Source organism: Perognathus longimembris, chromosome 19, assembly GCF_023159225.1.
Source record: "Perognathus longimembris pacificus isolate PPM17 chromosome 19, ASM2315922v1, whole genome shotgun sequence".
Lineage (NCBI taxonomy): Eukaryota > Metazoa > Chordata > Mammalia > Rodentia > Heteromyidae > Perognathus > Perognathus longimembris.
In genome coordinates, this window is record NC_063179.1 from 33,284,367 (window position 1) to 33,303,815 (window position 19,449).

Consider the following 19,449-nt stretch of genomic DNA (forward strand, 5'->3'; position numbering starts at 1 on the left):
AGTTATCTTTGAGGATTGCCATGAGCTAGTAGCAAGCATTGGATGGAGAGTGAGAGTGAGGTGTGTGTGTGTGTGTGAGAGAGAGCGAGAGAGCAAGAAAGAGAGCGATCAAAGTAGATGGGGGGGGGAGAAACAAAGCAATGCCTCCATAATGATAGATTTTCAGTTGCTCCCTCTACTCCCCTCATCCCCCCCCCCTCATTATGGAAAAAGTGGAGTAACTTTCTTGCTCTGTCATATACATTTTCTATCTATATTAAGGCTATTACCTCGTTGAAAATCCCATCTTTCATGTTTGACCTAAGAAAATTGCCAACCCCACTTTACACCAGTTAAAACTGGTGTAAAACTGGGACAAGCCCATTGGCCAGCTTCTTACCTGGACTGCCCAGTGGAGAGCTGTTTTAAAGTCCTTGTCCACAAGGGTAGGGTCTGCCCCCTTCTTCAACAGCATTTGGGTGTGTTGAGGCCTGTTGTGGAAAGCTGCCCAGTGGAGTGGTGTCATTCCCTGTAAAACAATCACCAGAGGATGCAGAGATGAGCACAGGCTCCCAAGAAAGGAGGCAGGAGGTCACACTTTCTCTCCGGATTCAGGGCAAGGACATCACCACATTGATTGCTACTTGTAAGTTCACTCACTCACTAAGCCAACATGGGCTCCATGGATGTTTGTTGAGCTTCTGCTTTTTATGAGGCAATTAGCTGTTGAGGATACAAAAGTGAATTAAAGAAACAAGAGCCCTGCCCTCCTAAGAGTTTCATTATAGTGATGGGGCAGAAAACAAATTTACACAAATTTATATAATAATAAAAATTACACAATGAAATTATACAGTGATTACCAGATGGCTAAGTGTCGTGAAGTGTGCACTCAGGGACTGGATTGGAGAGTAACCAAGAGGATTAGCCTGATACAAGTAGGCCTCTGTGAAAAGATTTGCAAAACTAGGCTAGCCAGCACCTAGCCACAGAGGTAGAGAATTTGTTTTATGCCTCTATCAGAAAGAATGACATTGCCCCATTTGTAAGGAAAAGCAAGGACTTGAAAAAAAGTATACTAAGTGAAGTGAGCCAGACCCAAAGAAACATGGACTCTATGGTGTCCCTCATAGGGAATAATTAGCACAGGTTTAGGCAAGTCATAGCAGAGGATCATAAGCACCTAATAGCTATGCCCCTATGAATACGTAAGATAATGCTAAGTGAAATGAACTCCATGTTATGGAAACCAGTGTTATATCACTGTTGTAATGATTTTCAACATGCCATGTGAAACCGTAGTTTCTATTGTTAATGCATGAGGAAGCCAGTGAGGATGCCCATTCACAGATTGAAAACACTTGCTCCTAAGGTCCTGGGATACAAGAATATCTTGGCAGTAACAGGATTCTCTAGGAAGAAAAGTTGGTGATAAGATATTCTGAAAAGACAAATATAGAAAAAAAACTTCAAATTTTGAAAAATATTGACTGTAAACAGACTTAATACAAGTACTCAACCTTGTGCGCATTTACCATGTGTAATTATTAGAGTTAATTTTGTGCTAACTTGAAAAAAAAGAGTATATTGCTAGCATGTAAAGTCTTAACACAGGGTAAGGGCATTGTCCAATTACTGTGTGTTTTCTGTGCCTAGAACAGAGACTGTGTGAGTCGTGTTGAATAAATGATTACATGAATGAATGAAGTAGCAGAGGGGGAGAAGAACACCAGATGAGGTTGGAGAGGGAGGCAGAGGCTGATCCTGGGAGTATGAGATTAAGATTTACATTAAGATGTGAAAGGTGCAAAGTAAATTTGCAGATGACATGGAGATAAAGTGACCGTGTCTTGGTCTTCTCTGTCTCATAGCATGAGCTGCGTTGGAGGAGGTGGCCTCTGCTTAGTCATAAATGCAGTAATTAACCACTGAGAGCTAATATTTATTGATTCAGAGAATTATATATAATATAATATAGTACCTTAATACTCTAAGCCATCTTCTGGAGGGGGTGGAAAGGACTACTCTGTTTACCAAACTCTATTTCCTCTTCCTCTGCTGTATATAGTCAGACTCCATTCCAAGGCACCTATGGCATGTGACTTAGTACTGACCACTGGAATTTGGACAGAAGGGTGGAGAATCTTTTAAAGGCTTGGCCTAGAAAACAAAGCCCATGTGATCTTCCCCACTTTCTCTCAACCAACAACAGAGGATGACAAGATTCTAGAAGGTAAGGATTCCATTAGATTGTAATGTATGGGGCCTTGATTGATCAGGGAGGACAAATCAATCCTGTCAACCAGCATTGGACCGGGATGTAATCCAGGAAGACATTATCTTGTGTCAGATCACTAAGATTTTGAGTTGCTACAGCAGTTAGCTGATTCTGACATGTGTGTTTGGTCTTCTTGTTTCATAAAAGAAGAAACTGACCTCTAGAGAAGTTCTCAGATCTGAGTAAATGCAGAATTAAATCTGCGGATTGAGATCTGTGGGACACTAGGACTAGAGTGTGAAATCCCCTCAACCCGTTTCATATTTTCAATCTGTCAATTATGATACCCTCTCAAGTTTCAAGTGTCATATAACATCGAGCCTCCAGAGATATTCTTGAGGCTATTTTCAAAGAAATAGGTTCCAGGGGGAAAAGAAGACTGTTCTCAAAACAGTGAACTTTGTGCTTCTGTTCTGATAGGTGAGCTTTTACTTGGAATGCAGAGGAGCTCAATGCATTGCAACAGGGTTATTTCATTTGAAGTAATGGGGACCCTTGGGATTAGAAATTTGAACTCAAAGGAATCAGATTCCTTTTTAAATGTATCCACTCCATTCCTTGTCCTAAATTCCATTTGTTTCAGTCACTGACTACATCATGAAATGCTAATAGCTCTGCCTATCTAAATTCCCAGAGCTAAGGAGATGGCCAAGTACATTGCAGATGCTAAGGAAATGCTAGTTATTAAATGAATTATGACTTATTTTTGTTTTTTTTTCAGTATTGGGGATGAACCCAGAGCCTTTGTATTGGGCAAATGCTATCTCACTGGAGCCATGTTTCTACTCCTTTTGTTTATATTTGGTTTTTGAGATAAGAGTCTTTCTAATTTTGCCTTTGAGCCCTCCATCTTCCTTCCTCTGCCCCCTGAGTAGCTGAGATTACATGCATGCACCCCTGCATCTGGCTGGCCCTCTTCTTCTTAGCCCCAAATCAAGACTTAACGTACTGCATACTTTCTCTAAAAAATTATTACAGCATAATCTGTGAACATTTGGTCAAGTTAAGAGAAATTTCCTGTTGCTTTTACTTATTTCTGTTTTCAGTTGAGTCAACAGACATAAAAATAACTACTGTTAGAAGTAATAATATCAACCTCCCCCCCCCCCCCAAACATTCCATATCAGCTCAAAGGCAGCATTTGGTATTGCCTAACACTCATTATTCTTTTTTTTTTTTTTTTTTGCCAGTCCTGGGGCTTGGACTCAGGGCCTGAGCACTGTCCCTGGCTTCTTTTTGCTCAAGGCTAGCACTCTGCCACTTGAGCCACAGCGCCACTTCTGGCCATTTTCTGTATATGTGGTGCTGGGGAATCGAACCCAGGGCCTCATGTATATGAGGCAGGCACTCTTGCCACTAGGCCATATCCCCAGCCCCCTAACACTCATTATTGAGGCACATTTTCCCATAGTCCCCTTCTCCCTCTTTTAGCTTCCATAAGGCAGCAGCCATGATCACTCTGGTGACCATTTACCCAGCAGGCTCCAAGCTTGATAGGCAGTGTCTATATTGAATAATGAGAGAATATACTCTGTGACATATAAAAATACTGTGACATATAAAAAGGTAGGTGTTATGGCTTAGCATTACGGTATGCACACTGCACCAAGCACATAGTAGATGCTCAAGAAATGTTTAGAACAAGTAGTGAATTGCAGGTTATCCAGGATAATCCTTTGGACACAAAGGGGGTATAAAACTGTTAGCTGGGTTCTGGTAGCTCATGCCTTTAATCATAGCTACAGCAGTCTGAGATCTAAGGATCTTGATTTGAAGCCAGCCAGGCCAGGAAAGTCCACAAGAATCTTATTTCCAATTAATCACCCCCAAAAAGCTGAAAGTGGACTCATGGATCAAGTGGTAGAGTTCTAGCTTTGAGCAGAAAAGCTCAGAGGTAGTACCCAGGCCCTGAGTTCAAGCCTCAGGGTGGATACACACACACACACACACACACACACACACACACATATACACCCACACCTACACACTCATTCATGTCTACACCTCCATAAATCTGTTGAATATGGGACAACAGTCTCCAAATTGTGGAGACTTTCCTTACCAGGGACTCCCTGGAGCCTCACCGAGTACTAGGTTGGGCCTGGGGAATATCTAGTGGTTGAAAACCCAGGAATTCCCTGCAGACATATCATGACAAATGCGCAGATGGTCCTAGTGACAGCAGAATGCCATTCTTTTGAGAGAAAATAAAACAACACATTGTCTCCAAGAGTAAAGAGTAACTCACATTGTTAGTAAAATAAGCTTTTCAGAATATTTTGAAGGGAAATGACAAGTTTTAGTTTGTGCTATGTTTTGAGGTTACATATAAGACTCTATGGGGACATAGCAGGGCTGCTCTGGAACAGTGCTCTGGTGCAGGTAAATGATTCTGTCCTCTGAGCCTGTGCTACTGCAAGTCTAGTTGCACTTACAGGTTCTATAAACATCTCAGAGCTCCACACCCCCTTCCAAAACAAAACAAAACAAAATTGTAACTTCTGTATTTTCTGAAGTAGAAATCTGACCTAGAGTTTGGCAGGTTTCATGTTTCAGAACTGTAGTTGAGATCAGCTCTGGGTAACACTGAAAGGCACAGAGAGGAATGCTGATGTGGCTGAATGGGTGTTTGATGCATTGATTTTCTTGAAGCACCAGGGACAGAATTATAGCAGGTGACTGAAAGGTCAGCAAAACAAGTCTACAAGCCAGGCCTGGTACAGCATACCTCAATAATAATTGAGCCTCTGGAGTTTTCACTTCTAGGTCAACAAAACACTCAATCATAACAAAATATGATAAATAAAGACCAAAATAGATTTTAGAACACTAAGATGTCTCCTAATAAAGCTGTGTTCCAGAATTCTCATGTTCTACCTATTATAATTGCAAATAGTAATTGCCTTCATGAGATGTGGTGGTCCTTCACATTTATTTTCCTTTTTTTACAGTGCTGGGGTTCAAACCCATGGCCTTGCGCATGTTGGCAAGTGCTGGGCAATGGAGTTACATGGAGATACTCATTCAAACTTGTTGAATGAATAAAATCACTATTTTTCTATTCCAAATGAATCACCTGGAGAGGGTCTTCAACTTTTTTTTTTTTTTTTTTTTTTTGCCAGTCCTGGGCCTTGGACTCAGGGCCTAAGCACCGTCCCTGGCTTCTTTTTGCTCAAGGCTAGCACTTTGCCACTTGAGCCATAGCGCCACTTCTGGCTGTTTTCTACATATGTGGTGCTGGGGAATCGAACCCAAGGCTTCATGTATAGGAGGCAAGCACTCTTGCCTCTAGGCCATATTCCCAGCCCGGTCTTCAACTATTTTACTCATTGCTCAAAATGTTTCTGGAAGACTTTTTGTTTGTTTTCTGATTTTTGCTAGAGAAAAGGTCCTGCTTATTGATATAAATAAGGATTGAGTGAGCTTCAATTAGAGAAACATATTCCATCTTTATTTTCACTGTTTTAATTGAGATTGAGCATCTTCTCAGTTAGGAGTATAGGTAACAATCCACACGAGTGCCAGCAGTATCTGTAGCTTGCCTCCTGTGTAAGTTACAGATACTTTTCTCTCCCAGTGGTCATTGCAAATACCTCAACACTTACTTACAAAAATCACTTGCCCAAGTCACAGGGGATTTTGGCACCAGGGTCAAATTTTAATGCATTAATATAAAGCTGGTACGTCTTTATTAAAGTTTTGTTCTTTAGCTATAGTTTTGGATTGTTTTTATTAGCATATATTCATTGTGAAAAGGGCTCTCGTGATATTTCCATAGGTGTATGTATTGTACTTTGGTCAAATTTGTCCGCTCTGTTACCCTTTCTTATGCTTCCTCTCACTTCTTTTATTCTTAGAGTTCTTATTATAGAGTAACTTTTATTATTAGAGAAATTCTTATAATTAGAGTAATGATATATTAGTATATCTCTCTATATATACATATATATAGGATCTCAGTCATATTAAAATGGTTTCTTCTATAGTTCTGTTTATTTTACTTTATGTTATGTTAGAGGTTCACCAGCATGTGAAAAGTGTCCATGTTGAAAAAAAAAAGAGTAAGAGATTCTCTTTTAGAAACCACAGGACATTTTTTGAAGATCCTAAATGATATAAAATCTTATTTTGGATAAATTTAGGAATAATTAGTGTCACCTGAAGTCAAATTTGGTAGATACGATGCATTGAATAGTTAAGAAAAAACAAACAAACAAAGAAAATGGTTGGGATAGCTCAACTGTAATCTGGGCATTTTGGTAGGTAGATCATAGCTGGAGGTCAGCTATCGGATAACAAGATTCTTAAGACCTCATCTCAGTTAATGGCTGGGCATCCCACAGCTGTCATCACGGGTATGAGAGAAGTACAATTGTTATGGTTGGAGGCACATCCCGGTGATGTGAGGAAGCACAAATAGGGGGACTACAGTCTGACTTGGGCATAAAAGCAAGACCTTTTCTCAAAAGTAACCAGCATACACACACACACACACACACACACACACACACACACACACTCACACCCTCCACACACACGGCGGAGTGGATCAAGTAATGAGTACTTGGCTAGCAAGTGTGAGGTTCTGAGTTCAGATCCCACTACAGACTCCCACAAGAACAGCAAACTAATAACACAAAGGGAAATGGGACTCTAAAATGAAATAACATGAATAATATGACTTCTAGAATTTAATTTATTTCTGTGCCTCTCTTTGTATATTACATGTACACATACACACACCTATATGCATGCATATGTGGATATATGGATGTTATCTATTTTATATGTACATTTCCCCCCACTATGTACAAATTACTGAGCTAGATTGTAGGAGTACAAAGATAAAGAGACCAGGTCTGACTCTAGAAATCTGTGGAGTTAGGGGGATGAGGGAGAGCGTGGTAACTCCACTCTAGTTTTAGTGGTTCATTGAAACAATTTTGTTTTATTATTTTACCTTTTGCTTGTTATAAAGCAAGATGATTTCTAGGGCCAGAGACAGTTTCTTTGGAAGTGCACAATGTCTGGTGGCATTTGTGTCTTAGGAATGTGGTTAAGTGGATTTGATGCAAAGAATTTTGTCCAAAAATTCACATCTGGTTTTGAAATTTTGATTTATTTTCTCAGAGTGCCATTAAAGTTGAAGTTTGGGATTGTCTGACTGCTCATAAGGAATGACTACCAGAAGAATGTGCATAGGAACCACAATACATCCTAAATACCATGTGTACTAGCAATCCCTGGGTAAGTGCACTCGAAGCAGCTCACGGGCTGTCTTGATGGGAACCCTCTTGTCAAAGCAAAAATGAGAGCAGGAGAAGTTAGATTCCAGATGTTTTGCCCCTTGCTAAGTCCCTGCAGAAAGAGATGAGCCTCTTTCCCTTGTCAAGATTTTCTGTAGGTCCTGATTTTTGAAGAATAAAAATGCTGAGGACATCTGCCCCATCTCACCTTCCTCATAGCTCTAAATTCTGCAGAGTGGATGGCCTGTACAGAGGCTGTTCAGATGAACAGGAAAAATAAACAGATCACTGGGACAGAACAAAGCGTTCAGAAATGAAATCACAGCTTAAAAAAAATCTTATAATACACCAAGAGGAAGTTTAGCACACTATGAGTAAGTTCTTGAGGGTAGAGAAGACAATATTTTAAAAACAAAACAAAACACTAAAAACAAAAGTACTAATGGGAAAGGATGACCATTTTGGTTAAGTCATATTTAAACATTTCTGTGTAAGAAAAAAACAATATGAACCAGTCTAAAATAAGTAAAAAACTGTAAAAAAAAAAAAAAAAGATTTAAAACTTAACAGCAGACAAAGGATTAATGTTCAGAATGCAAAATGAACTTCCATGAAGCAGAAAGAGGCTAGTAAGTAACCCATAGATCAATGGCAAAGGATATAAACAGGTAAGTCACACCAAAAAAAAAGACAAAAATACCATGGCACTGGTACAGTGACGTGCAGCCTCATACCGGAGAGATGCACAAAATGAGAAAATCTGGCAAGAACAGGAGAGAATATTCAAAGAGTAGTGTTAGACTTCTAACAGTATAAATTGGAGAATTATAAAGTGACATTTTAGGAAACATCTAGGCAGTGTGCATTAAAATTAAAATGCACACTATAACCTAGCCATTCTTTTAGAGGTCTTGACATACCATACTCAAGGTGGCTTGTACAAATATACTCTGTAGATGGGTGTCATCACATCCTACACTTTGGACTAAGATCATATTTAGGGGTGAAAATTGGAGAATACCTGAATACCCATCCATGACTAAAGGAACAGAATCATCTTCATAGTATGGAATACTATGGAGCCACTAAAATAAATTAACTTGATCTGTATCCCTCCCTCCCTCCCTCCTTCCCTCCCTCCCTCCCTCCCTCCCTCCCTCCCTCCCTCCCTTCCTTCCTTCCTTCTTTCCTTCCTTCCTTCTTTCTCCTCTCTCTTCCTTTCCTTCCCTTCCTTTCCTTTCCCTTCCCTTCCCTTTCTTTCTTTTCCCAAGGCAAGCCTGGACTGTGATTATACTTCTTGATGTAGTTAGGATGACAGGAGTGCACCAGTATGTCAAGATTTTTCTGTTGATATTGATCCCCTCAGACTTTTGCCTTAGCTGAAATGAATCATGATCCTCCCTGTGGTTGCACTGGTGCCTAGTACCATATTCGTGAGTTGAAAAAATAATCTAAGTTACCATGTGTGTCTACTTTTATTGTTTCTACTAGCCAGAGACCATTCAGGTTGGGGAAAAATGGGAAAGTAGGACTTTATTGGGAAGATACTAGTTCAACAGAGAGGTGGCTAGAGTTACAGAGAAGTAAGTAGAATATTTAGTTTTAGGGTATGAATGACAGAATTACCCACTTCCTAAATGAAACCTGCTTGAGGGGCAGATGGTGAAGGCCAGGGTTGGAGGTGGAGGAAGTAGCTGGTAACTTGCTTAAGCACTGGCGTTCCAAGTGTACTGACAGACATTTCAGCAACTCAAGCTCCCTGCTTTCATTTGCGGGCTATCTCGGTGGTTCTTACTTTTTTTTTTTTTTTTGCCAGTCCTGGGGCTTGGACTCAGGGCCTGAGCACTGTCCCTGGCTTCTTTTTGCTCAAGGCTAGCACTCTGCCACTTGAGCCACAGCGCCACTTCTGGCCATTTTCTGTATATGTGGTGCTGGGGAATCGAACCCAGGGCCTCATGTATATGAGGCAGGCACTCTTGCCACTAGGCCATATCCCCAGCCCCGGTTCTTACTTTTAAAGAAGTTAAAACAGTAGATTCCTTTGTCCTCTCAGGTTTGGCTTGAAATAATCAAAGATTTGGGCAGTATGTACTCCCAAGCTAGGGAAGCGTCCAGCTTCAGACTTGGGCTACAAACAGACCTTTTCGGTTTGGTCATAATGCAGGTCAAGAGGAGTCCTTGAACCCAAAGGCTCAGGACAAATGGGAGGGGGCTGGCTCAGATGGAAGCTATCAGAGGAGTGGCTTACCTCTAACTTCTTGTCCAGCCAGAGTCCTTGAAATAGTGTAGTGTGGTACCTTGTGTGTATGCATTTTCAGCCTTATTAAACTTTTCTCAATAATACCAGTTCTTAGTGAAGTTCAGCCAAACCAAGCATATATTTATACAGAAATTTCATTAAAACCAGGCAGCTAAATTGGTTTGAAGAGACTTGTTAAAGAAAGCAGCTGACTGATGAAAATCAGTCCTGCTTTGAAAAATAGTTAAGGAGTAACAAGACCCTGCACTACTCCAGGACAGAGCTGCAGTGTCTGACCTACTCTCCTTACAGAACTTTGATCAACAATCCCAGCTCTTTGAGATGAGGATGACCACAGAGGTAGGAAGAGCACAGTTTGAGGCCATCCTGGACAAAACGTTAGCAAGATCTTCTCAAAAAACAAGCCCAACATGATATAGTTTGTAACTGTAATCTCAGCTATGCAGGAGGCAAAGCTAGGAGGGTCACAGAAGGCTCTGTGTGAAAAATAACTAAAGCAGAAAGGACTGGGAGTATGGCTCATGCAGTAGAGTTATAAACAACCCAGAAGTATCAAAAAAAAGGGCCTTCCTACAATATTATTGCCTTTGTCACACGAAAGGAACACCCATTGTGATTGCTGGGATTAATACTGTGGCCTCTGGATTGGGGCATGTGGAAAGATTCTCTCTGCCTTCTTTCCCTCAAAGAGAACACATCCAGAGCCATCCCTTGACATATACGTTTCAGAGACTCAGGAAGACAAGAGAAGCAGTATTTATTTCTTAATGTCCAATGAGAAGTTAGAAAATTTCAGTCATATGATTAATACTGAAGTAGTTAATGCAACAAAGCCCTTTCCTGTTAGAAGCTACCCACATGCATGGCAGGGGGCATTTCTGCTTGTAGATTACTACTGGACACCTAGGCTTCCTTTCTAGGGTACCATAATGTGCTCCTTTTTCTCCTTAAGGAGGAAGCAGAGGGGTACAGAAACACCCCAGCTCCCACCCTCACCCGTAGGGCAAACTCACCTCACTGTCCTGGTGATTGATCTCACTGAGGTTTGACTGCTGCAGGAGGACGGTGAGGAGCCTGTGAGGAAGAACAGAGCAGCTCAAAAGAGAAGATGGGCACGAGGAAAACCACATTAGAAAAACTGCCAGTTGAGCCCTTTCCATTTAGCTAAAAGAAAGATCTGCAGAGAAGCTAAGTAAGAAGATGCTAATAGGAACAGTGAGCTTTCAGCTTATCTACACCATCCAGGTGTACACTTTAAAAACAAAATAATCTCATTTTACTCATTTATTTCACATAAATCTACATCACTTCACTCCTAGTTCACATGCCAACGCCTTTAAATGCATCAGGAGATGGTGAACGTTCACTTGTATTACTACTAACTTTGCTCGACCTCTGTAAAATATATGGCTATCTGAGCATGAGAAGACAGTAGTCAGAGTGAAACCACCATCAATGTTCAACCATCTCAAGTTCACCCCACTGGGCGGCCCCCTGGGCTCAGTCACCGGGGTGACTGAGGTCAACACTTCCTCTGATAGCAGGAGGGAGTTGGTACAGTGTTAGGGCAGACCCGGAGGCCATACTGTGTGGGTTCACAGACTTTTCTGCTGACAGTTCCAAGTTAACTTACCACCTGGGGCCTAAGTTTCCTCATCTGTGATGGGAGCACTATAAGCAAGCATCTAGAAGGGTTTTTGTTTGTTGTTTTGGTTTGGGTGGTACTGGGATTTGAACTGGAGCCTTGTTCTTTCTTATCTTTTTTTTTTGTAATTCTGGAGATTGAACCTAGGGCCTTGCACTTGCTGACTATATGTATACCACTTGAGCTATGTCTCTTCATTGCTAGGACTCTAACCCCAGAAGTTAATGAACCCTGGTCCCACCTGAGAACACTGTGGGGCATTTTTTTATTTTTTATTTTGCCAGTCCTGGAGCTTGGTCTCAGGGTCTGAGCACTGCCCCTGGCTTCTTTTCTCTCAGGGCTAGCACTCTACCACTTGAGCCACAGCACCGCTTCCAGCTTTTCTTGTTTATGTGGTGCTGAGAAATCGAACTCACGGCTTCATTCATGCAAGGCAAGCATTATACCACTAGCTATATTCCTATCCCCTGGGGGAGGGGGCATTTTTTTAAGCTACAGATATGTAGACTCTCTATTTATGATTTCTAACTCCATAGGTTTGAGAAAAGCCCATCTTCTATGGTATTATAAAGCTATCAAGAAATTCTGGTGCACTCCAGGTTAGAAACCATGGAGAAAGGCACTGAATGAGGTAAGGAGTGCACACGCATCAAGAGATGACGAATAGCGTGTGGGCAGGCAGAGGAAAGAGATTCAGACTTCTATTGGGAAGAAATTCTGTGAAATTAGATTGGGGAATTGTTCCATCTTTTCCTCAATTCATTGTTTTTAGGATTAAAACTTAGTTTTTTGGGATTTTTGAAGGATGTTTTCTTTCTTAAGGATTAGTATTAACTTGCTATTAATCATAGAAGAAAAGAGGGATGGGATAATCATGCTGCCTTAGTATTAAATGTGATACCAGAGAGCTTGAATAGGAATGGAATTCCAGTTATTAGTTGTGGGTGTGAAATAGGAAGTCTGATTACTTAGCACGTGTGTGTGTGTGTGTGTGTGTGTGTGTGTGCGTGTGTAAACTGTTACTGGGGCTTGAACTCAGGGCCTTGAACTCTCACTCATCTTTTTGGTTCAAGATTGGTTCTCCCTCTACCACTTGAGTGCCTCTCCACTGTCTTTTAGGGAGCCAACCTGACATTGGGGCTTAATCCTGACACCCTGCTGTGTGACCCCAGAGCTTCTTTATTTCCTGTGCATAAGGGAGATGACAGAGGCCTGTGTGGGGTGTGGGGGCTGAAAGTTCTGATATACAGACACTAAAGGAACAGGGTTATGACTATAAGCCATGCATGTCTCTCTCTCTCTCTCTCTCTCTCTCTCTCTCTCTCTCTCTCTCTCTCTCTCTCCCTCCCTCCCTCCCTCCCTCCCTTTCTCTTTCTCTCTTGGCTTTTCAGTTCTAGACTCATTCTTCTATGTGGTAAAAAGTTTCTAAAAAGTTGAATTTGAGCAACACCATTTTTGTCTCTGTGATTGTTTTGTCATCAATACACTTCTATTGGGCTCTTTATGAATAAGGCTGGACTTCACAGGTGACTTTCCCTTTTTCCTCTGTCTCAGGCTCTCTCTGACAGTCTCTCATTAGTAGCCCATGGTTAATCTCCAAAGACTATTTGTCTGCTCTGCTGGGAGAGGGTGGGAGGAAGAGCAGAGGTGAGCTGTGGTTGGTGTGACTCTCCTCCCATAACCCTGAGCAGACTGAGCTCCTCTGAACCAGGCTGGATCTTCCACAGGGCTGTTCTGGCATAGGGAGATGGCCCTGAGGGAAGTGGGGCTCTGGGCAGGTTAGAATGGGAGTGGGCTGGGTAGGACTTCTGTCATGCTCTAGTAACCCCCAAATATCGTGGGATGCACCCTCTAACTGGTTGTTTCTCTACTTGTCTTGCAAGTCCATGTGTGCTCTGCTATGTCCTGCCCTGAGGCTGGCCTCTCAAAGGAATGGCATTATCTAAGTCCCCTTTCTCACTAGCTGCTTTTCGGTTTGGCTAGTGGGAACACTGAGAGAGAAGGGGGCAGGCCAGCTTTCATTTCTACAAGGATTACCTTCCTCCTTGGAAGATGTCAGCTCTGGTGAGGTCTCTCCTCTAGCTAACTACCACCTCTGCTCTCAGATGCTCCAACCGCATGTTCCTTATGTAGGGGGTGGTGACATGTTTTTGCTCTTGGAGCAGGTATGGGTGAAGTAGAGACATGTTGTTGTTATTGGTGTGTGTGTGTGTGTGTGTATGTGTGTGTGTGTTGTGTGTTTTCAGACAGGGTCTTACTCTGTAGCCCAGGCTGACCTGAAACTCAAAATCCTGCCTTAGGCTGGAATTACAGGACTGTATCACCATGCTGAGGTAGGTGAGAATTGCATCATTATCTCTCACTGGTCACTGGTCAATATCAAATAGTCTTTCACTGGACTTTCTTTAGTTGCTTATTTTGATATTTCTTGTTTGGCTGAGATGTCATAACTGGCTGATGGATGTCAACCAGTGCTGCTGAACCCATTTCATTCTTAAGTCTTAAGATTCATTTGGTCTCCAAAGCGAAATACAAATTTATAGATAAAAGGTGCACTCTCTCTCTCTCTCTCTCTCTCTCTCTCTCTGCCACTCTCTCACCATATCTCTTACCCTCTCTGCCCCCATTCTCCCGATTTTGTGAGAACAGAGGATCTGTGGCCCATACTGATTGATCTTACAATAAATATCTAGGTGATTCAGCTTGAATTACATACCAGGTGTCTGGTTGTGCACTGTGCTTTCATGCTATCCTGCACTACGGAGTTAATCTGCAAGACTTGTCCACATCTGTCTCAATTCCACACGACTTGTAGACTGCTTTGTCTTGTTCTCCCAGAACTCCAGTGTGTGCTGTGGTAGTCAGGAGTGTATCTTCTTTAACCCACAGTAGTGCCAGTTCCAACTCCTGCCTGCTCTCACATCTCTGAGGCAGCAACAGAAGCCATCTTGTTTCAAGATAAGATCTGTCCTGGATCCCTGGGGGGATTCAGTGTGTGGTGGGGGGGGGGGTAAAAGCCCAGACACTGGCTTGCTAGAATTCCCAGCCCCCAGGTAGCTTGGGGGGATGGTTTGCTTCAGTGCCCACTTATCATGCACCAGGCCCAGTGTTCAATCCCCAGCCGCACAAGAAAGAAACAATTAAAAACAGAATCTCTACTCTCAATCAGCCAGAGACCTTGGGCAGGTTCTGACCACTCAGGGCCTCCACTTTCTTATCTGCAAAGTAGAGAGAACAATACTTCCTCATTCCTAAAGCTATGCTGTGATTTTAAAGTAAGTTATTGCACACAAACACTTAGAACAACTCTATGTGCACTCTTCTAAAGTGATCAGTTTCTTAAAGGCTCCTATGTTCTGTTTTCTGGGTCTTCCTTCTTGATAACAATTAAGTGGCTTGGGAAGGAGAGAGAGAGGAAGAGAGAGAGACAGAGACAGAGACACACAGAGAAAAAACTCATTACTTGCGAACACCTTCTTGAGAGTCACTTACTTCTCTAAGCTTTTCTACTTTACTGGTCCTTCAGCCTTCCAGCCTGTGAACCCAGTGACTTCTGGGGGAAGGGACACCCCTCAAGCAGCCATCTCACCATCCTGTCCCTGAATTTATGTAGCCATGAGAAAATGTGCGGTAATGAAATATTGGCCTTAGGCGAGAGCACTTCACCTGGTAACTGGAGCATAGCACCCCAAGGAAATGAGCCAGGAACCCCTCCCACAGTAGCTCAGAGAGATGAAAAGGAGAGCCTCTGGTGCTGTGGTAGGGGGAAAAGGTGGCAGTAACCATGGAGACCATGAGAAAGGCTTTTGGAGAGCCCTGTGGCTGCTTTCAGAGGAAATTGCTGCTTGCCTTCCAACACTAGCATGCACCACATTATACAAACACACCTCTGTTCTCATTGAAGCTTTGTCTTAATGATTTGCCCCCTCTTTCATGTGGGGACCCCCAGCTATGGAAGCAAATAAAAACACTGGGGTAGTGAAATGGAGAAAGTTTGGACTTGATGAGAAGCAGAGGGCTCAGAGCAGGAAATGGACTTGTGAAATAAAAGCTATGCTCCTTTAATTTTGTCAACCCAGCATGCCTTCATGTTTATGTTTATAAAGTCCTATGCCTGCATCTGCCTCCATCTCTACTTCAGTAGAGAATGCACATTGGAAGAGATGGGTTTGCTAGGGAGTAGTTTCTTTCCATCCAAGAGCCAAGATCCCTCCAAAGGTAAAGCACAGCAGAGATGTTCCCTTGGCTTGTTTATAAGCAGCTTCAGTTTGAGGCTTCTTTCTGAATAACCTCTAGTGAATACCAAGTAGAATGAGCTTACTGTGTAGAAACCTGAAGGTCAGCAGATATTAAAACCAGTATAAACATCTTTGCACAAGGCCGCCATCTGGACTGTGCCTTCTGCTTACTATTAGGAGAAAAATACAGATGCATATGAACTAAGGAAAATAGCAAAGGCAGTTTGGGTGGAGCTGAATGGTCAAATCTAATGTTCAGTGGGTTTTGAAGTTTGCAAACAGTTCATGTTTTTTAGCCAATACAAGCATGAATGCTGTTTATAACTCAGCATCTTTTGCAGTCCATGTGTATACTGCTGGGATTCGTACTGCTTGTGCACAGACCTACAGGTATGTACAGATGTTTGTGGATCTGTGTATATCAAGGTGAAGGTGGGGTGGGAGTTAAGGGGATGTCATTACGAGGGTGGCATCTTATAGTTCTAATCCACAGTATACATTTCTACATATTGTTCATCATCATCATCATCATCATCATCATCGATCATCATCATCATCATCGTCGTCATCGTCATTGTCGTAATCATCGTCATCAATGTCATCATCAATAACACTTCCTGATAATGAACTAAGCGCAGCTTTTTCATAGTTTCTACACACTTTCCTCATCTACTTCTGTCTTCTTTGCTGTAAAGTAAGTAACTGCCTTCTCCCTACTATCTAAAAACAAAAACTAGCCAGACTTTGATATATTAACTTGGCCCAGATAAAATAGTTGATAAGAAACAGAGATTCAGATTCAGTGTGGCTCCTAGCCACCCTTGATCTCAACCCAACAAACATTTTAGATGACTCACTTATATGGGAGTAAACCAGGATAAGTGAAGAAGCTCAACAACAAGAAAATCAAGGCAGAGTAAAGAAGACATGATCTATCATCCACATGTGTGCCAGAGGTAAAACACAAACTGTTCTCAACAATAAAGGGATAAACATGATCATAAAAGTCACAGTGTTCATATAGTAATATCAAATGATTTCTCAAGAAAAGGACAACAATCCTTTCTTTAGTAGAAAATTTTCCTGTGGTTTCTTAGATAGGAATTTGGAGATGTTGTAATGACTAGAACACATTGTGATAATGAGGTAATAAGTGTTCGAAAGCTGTTTCTTACAAGACCTCTCAGTATAGGTCAAGGGCTTATTGGAAAAATATAACTATTACAAGAAAGACCACAAGGTCTACAATAGGGAATCTTAGGTGCTCAGCAGAACCTATTGGGCTGGTTGTCTTCACACAGGCAGTAGGCAACTGATTAGCTTCCATATGCCTTATCCAAGAGTAGTGGCTGGGTCATTAGGTAGAATTTTAATAGAAGAGGCAGCCACAATTCTCTCATCTCTCAATTATAGTAATTTAATGTAGAGCCTAGAGTGTTCGGGGAGCCCTTTTAAGTATACTAAGAAATAACCACCCAAGTTCACAAGAGCAGAAGTATACATGAATTAGCCTTAAATCTATTATTGCATTGATGTCAGAAGATAAACCTACTTGAGTAAGCTAGTTGACCATGAATGTAATTGTGATGGACAAAGTTTAGTTCAATATCTCCTCCTGAAATGCAACAGGTTGAGGGCAGAGATAGCTAGGTTTTCATCAAAATCTGTGTCCTTCCCTCTTCACAGATCAGACTCACTGGTAGAGTTCTGTCTAGTTCTGGAGCTGGGTTACCTGGAGCTCATCCTACTCAGATGCATTCAAATGACTAGGCCTAATGAGTAGAATTGCTCATTGCTCTGTAGGCTTTAGCACAAGTGAGTGAGGCTTCTCTATACTCCCTTTTGCCTGTGATTGAATCAAGGGTGTTCTGTGACCTGAGAGAGTGATGGAATCACAAGGTGGAAAAAGCTAGGGCCCCCAAATCACTCAGAGGAGAGGAACGTCCAGTTTCCAGGAACACCTACACCTACACCTGCCATGTCTGAGAAGTTTTTATTGGGCTAAACACCAAATCTTTGGATTTTCTTTGTTACAGTAACTATAATTACCATAACTTAAGTAGGCTTTTAATTTCCAGAATCAGTAGATTTTAAAAATAAGTACTCTGCTTGACACAGGTTAAGGCAGTTAAGTGCAGTTTATCAAGCTAGAATAACCTTGAAAGAAAAAATGATTTAAATTTATTTTCTAAAGACCATTCTTGGAGAAATTCTATATTTTTGTACATAAACTGTTTTATGGTTTGCTAAAGAGGTAATTTTTGTAGTGTTCTCTTTTTTTACTTCATCAAAAAGGGAGTTCATCTCTTTATAAACCATGTTTATTGATCGTTAACTGTCTGGGCTTGCTGTCTTGTCTTGAAATTTCCTTGCTTTGTTGGGTTTTGGGTAAGGCCTAATTTTCTGTTATTTCTGGATATAGTCCAAGACAGTAAGGGACAAGCTTTGGAAATAGTTCTGGAATTTCCCAAACCCTTTTATTTTCTGTAAAAGGGACTGAAATGAAGAAATCTTATTATTGCTCAGCCTAGAGGATTATGGCTGTGATCTCTACAACCCTTCACAACTTCAGGGTTCAGCTCACCAGACAGATGTAGATATTAGGACTAAGGATACACTGCCTTAGTGCTGGCCTGTGGCCTGGGACTCGGCAAAGCTTAAATCTTACACACAGACAGGAGGAAGGAAGAGCATATGGTTACCACTCTCCAGTCAGAAGTGCTATTGCTAATGACTATGAGAAGCTTTCACAAAAATGGAGCCAAAGGCCAGTTTGACACCAAGGAATGGGGAAATTACCTTAGTCTAGGAAAAATGATTGCCTTGGTTGCTTAAATGTCATACAAAAATGTGACCACCTTCTTCATTTCTTCTTGTGACTTCCAAATGCACCAACCCTTGGTTTTCCATCTAACCTCCTGGCCTCTCTCCTCAGGAGCTTTCGCCTCCTCCCAACTCCCAGAGCTGGGCTGGACCCAAGGTTTAGGTAATAATCTTTCTGACCAATCATGGATGTTTTATTGTACTTGAATTTCTTCCACTTGTCCTAGTTGGAATCTATGTTGGTTTTATTTACAGTGTGGCACTTAGCTCCATCATTACAATGACAGCTCTAGGACATCAAGGATTGTCATGATTACTGGTACAACTGCCAGGGGCAAGTACCACATTTTGTATAGTACAGGCTTAATAAATAGTAAATTAATAACTGACTGACAATTGATTGGATGGATATATTAATTCCAATGATGTCCAATAGCATTGCTTCTTTAATCCAAGAAAAGGAGGAAAAATGTTTTATTGAAGTATGAGGAGAATGAGATTCAAATTTAAAATTATTCCAGCCTCTTTTGGTATGACCCTGTCTAATGAACTTCAGAAACTAAAAATAATCAGAGAGAATTAAAAAAATATATCAGCCATAGAGGAAAGGGTTAGCCGGCTGCCCTTCTGATGCGAGTGGGACTTTCCAGGTGTGTGTGACGCCAGCACTGGGCTGCTTACCTCACATCAGGCTCCGCAGTAGCAGCATGTAGTGGCAGACGGCCATTTTTGTCTGGGATGTTGTGCTTGGCACCATTTCTGAGCAGACTCACACAGCCCTCAAGCCAACCCTGAAATGTAGGAGCAACCACATAGTTACATAACACAAACTCATTTAACACACATCAACAGGTTTGTTTTTTCTCTCCCCCTCCTTTCTTGTTTGGCTAAAGGCATGTTTAGTTTCACTTGAAGTTGTTAAGGACCACTGCACCAACTCAAGCACATCAACAAAGAGCTAAAGGGGCCATGTTCCATTT

The 19,449-nt window shown here is 41.7% G+C and overlaps 1 protein-coding gene across 3 annotated transcripts in view; it reads right to left on the bottom strand.

Annotated features, from left to right (window-relative positions):
- Ankrd55 (ankyrin repeat domain 55) overlaps positions 1–19,449 on the bottom strand; it is an 85,006-nt gene that overhangs the window by 31,076 nt on the left and 34,481 nt on the right. For all 3 annotated transcript variants that reach the window (XM_048368188.1, XM_048368189.1, XM_048368190.1), the window contains 3 exons: positions 19,151–19,260; positions 10,777–10,837; positions 380–508 (listed from right to left, as the gene is read on the bottom strand). In XM_048368188.1, the coding sequence (XP_048224145.1) occupies positions 380–508; positions 10,777–10,837; positions 19,151–19,260 (300 nt within the window). The remainder of the gene's footprint in view (positions 1–379; positions 509–10,776; positions 10,838–19,150; positions 19,261–19,449) is intronic.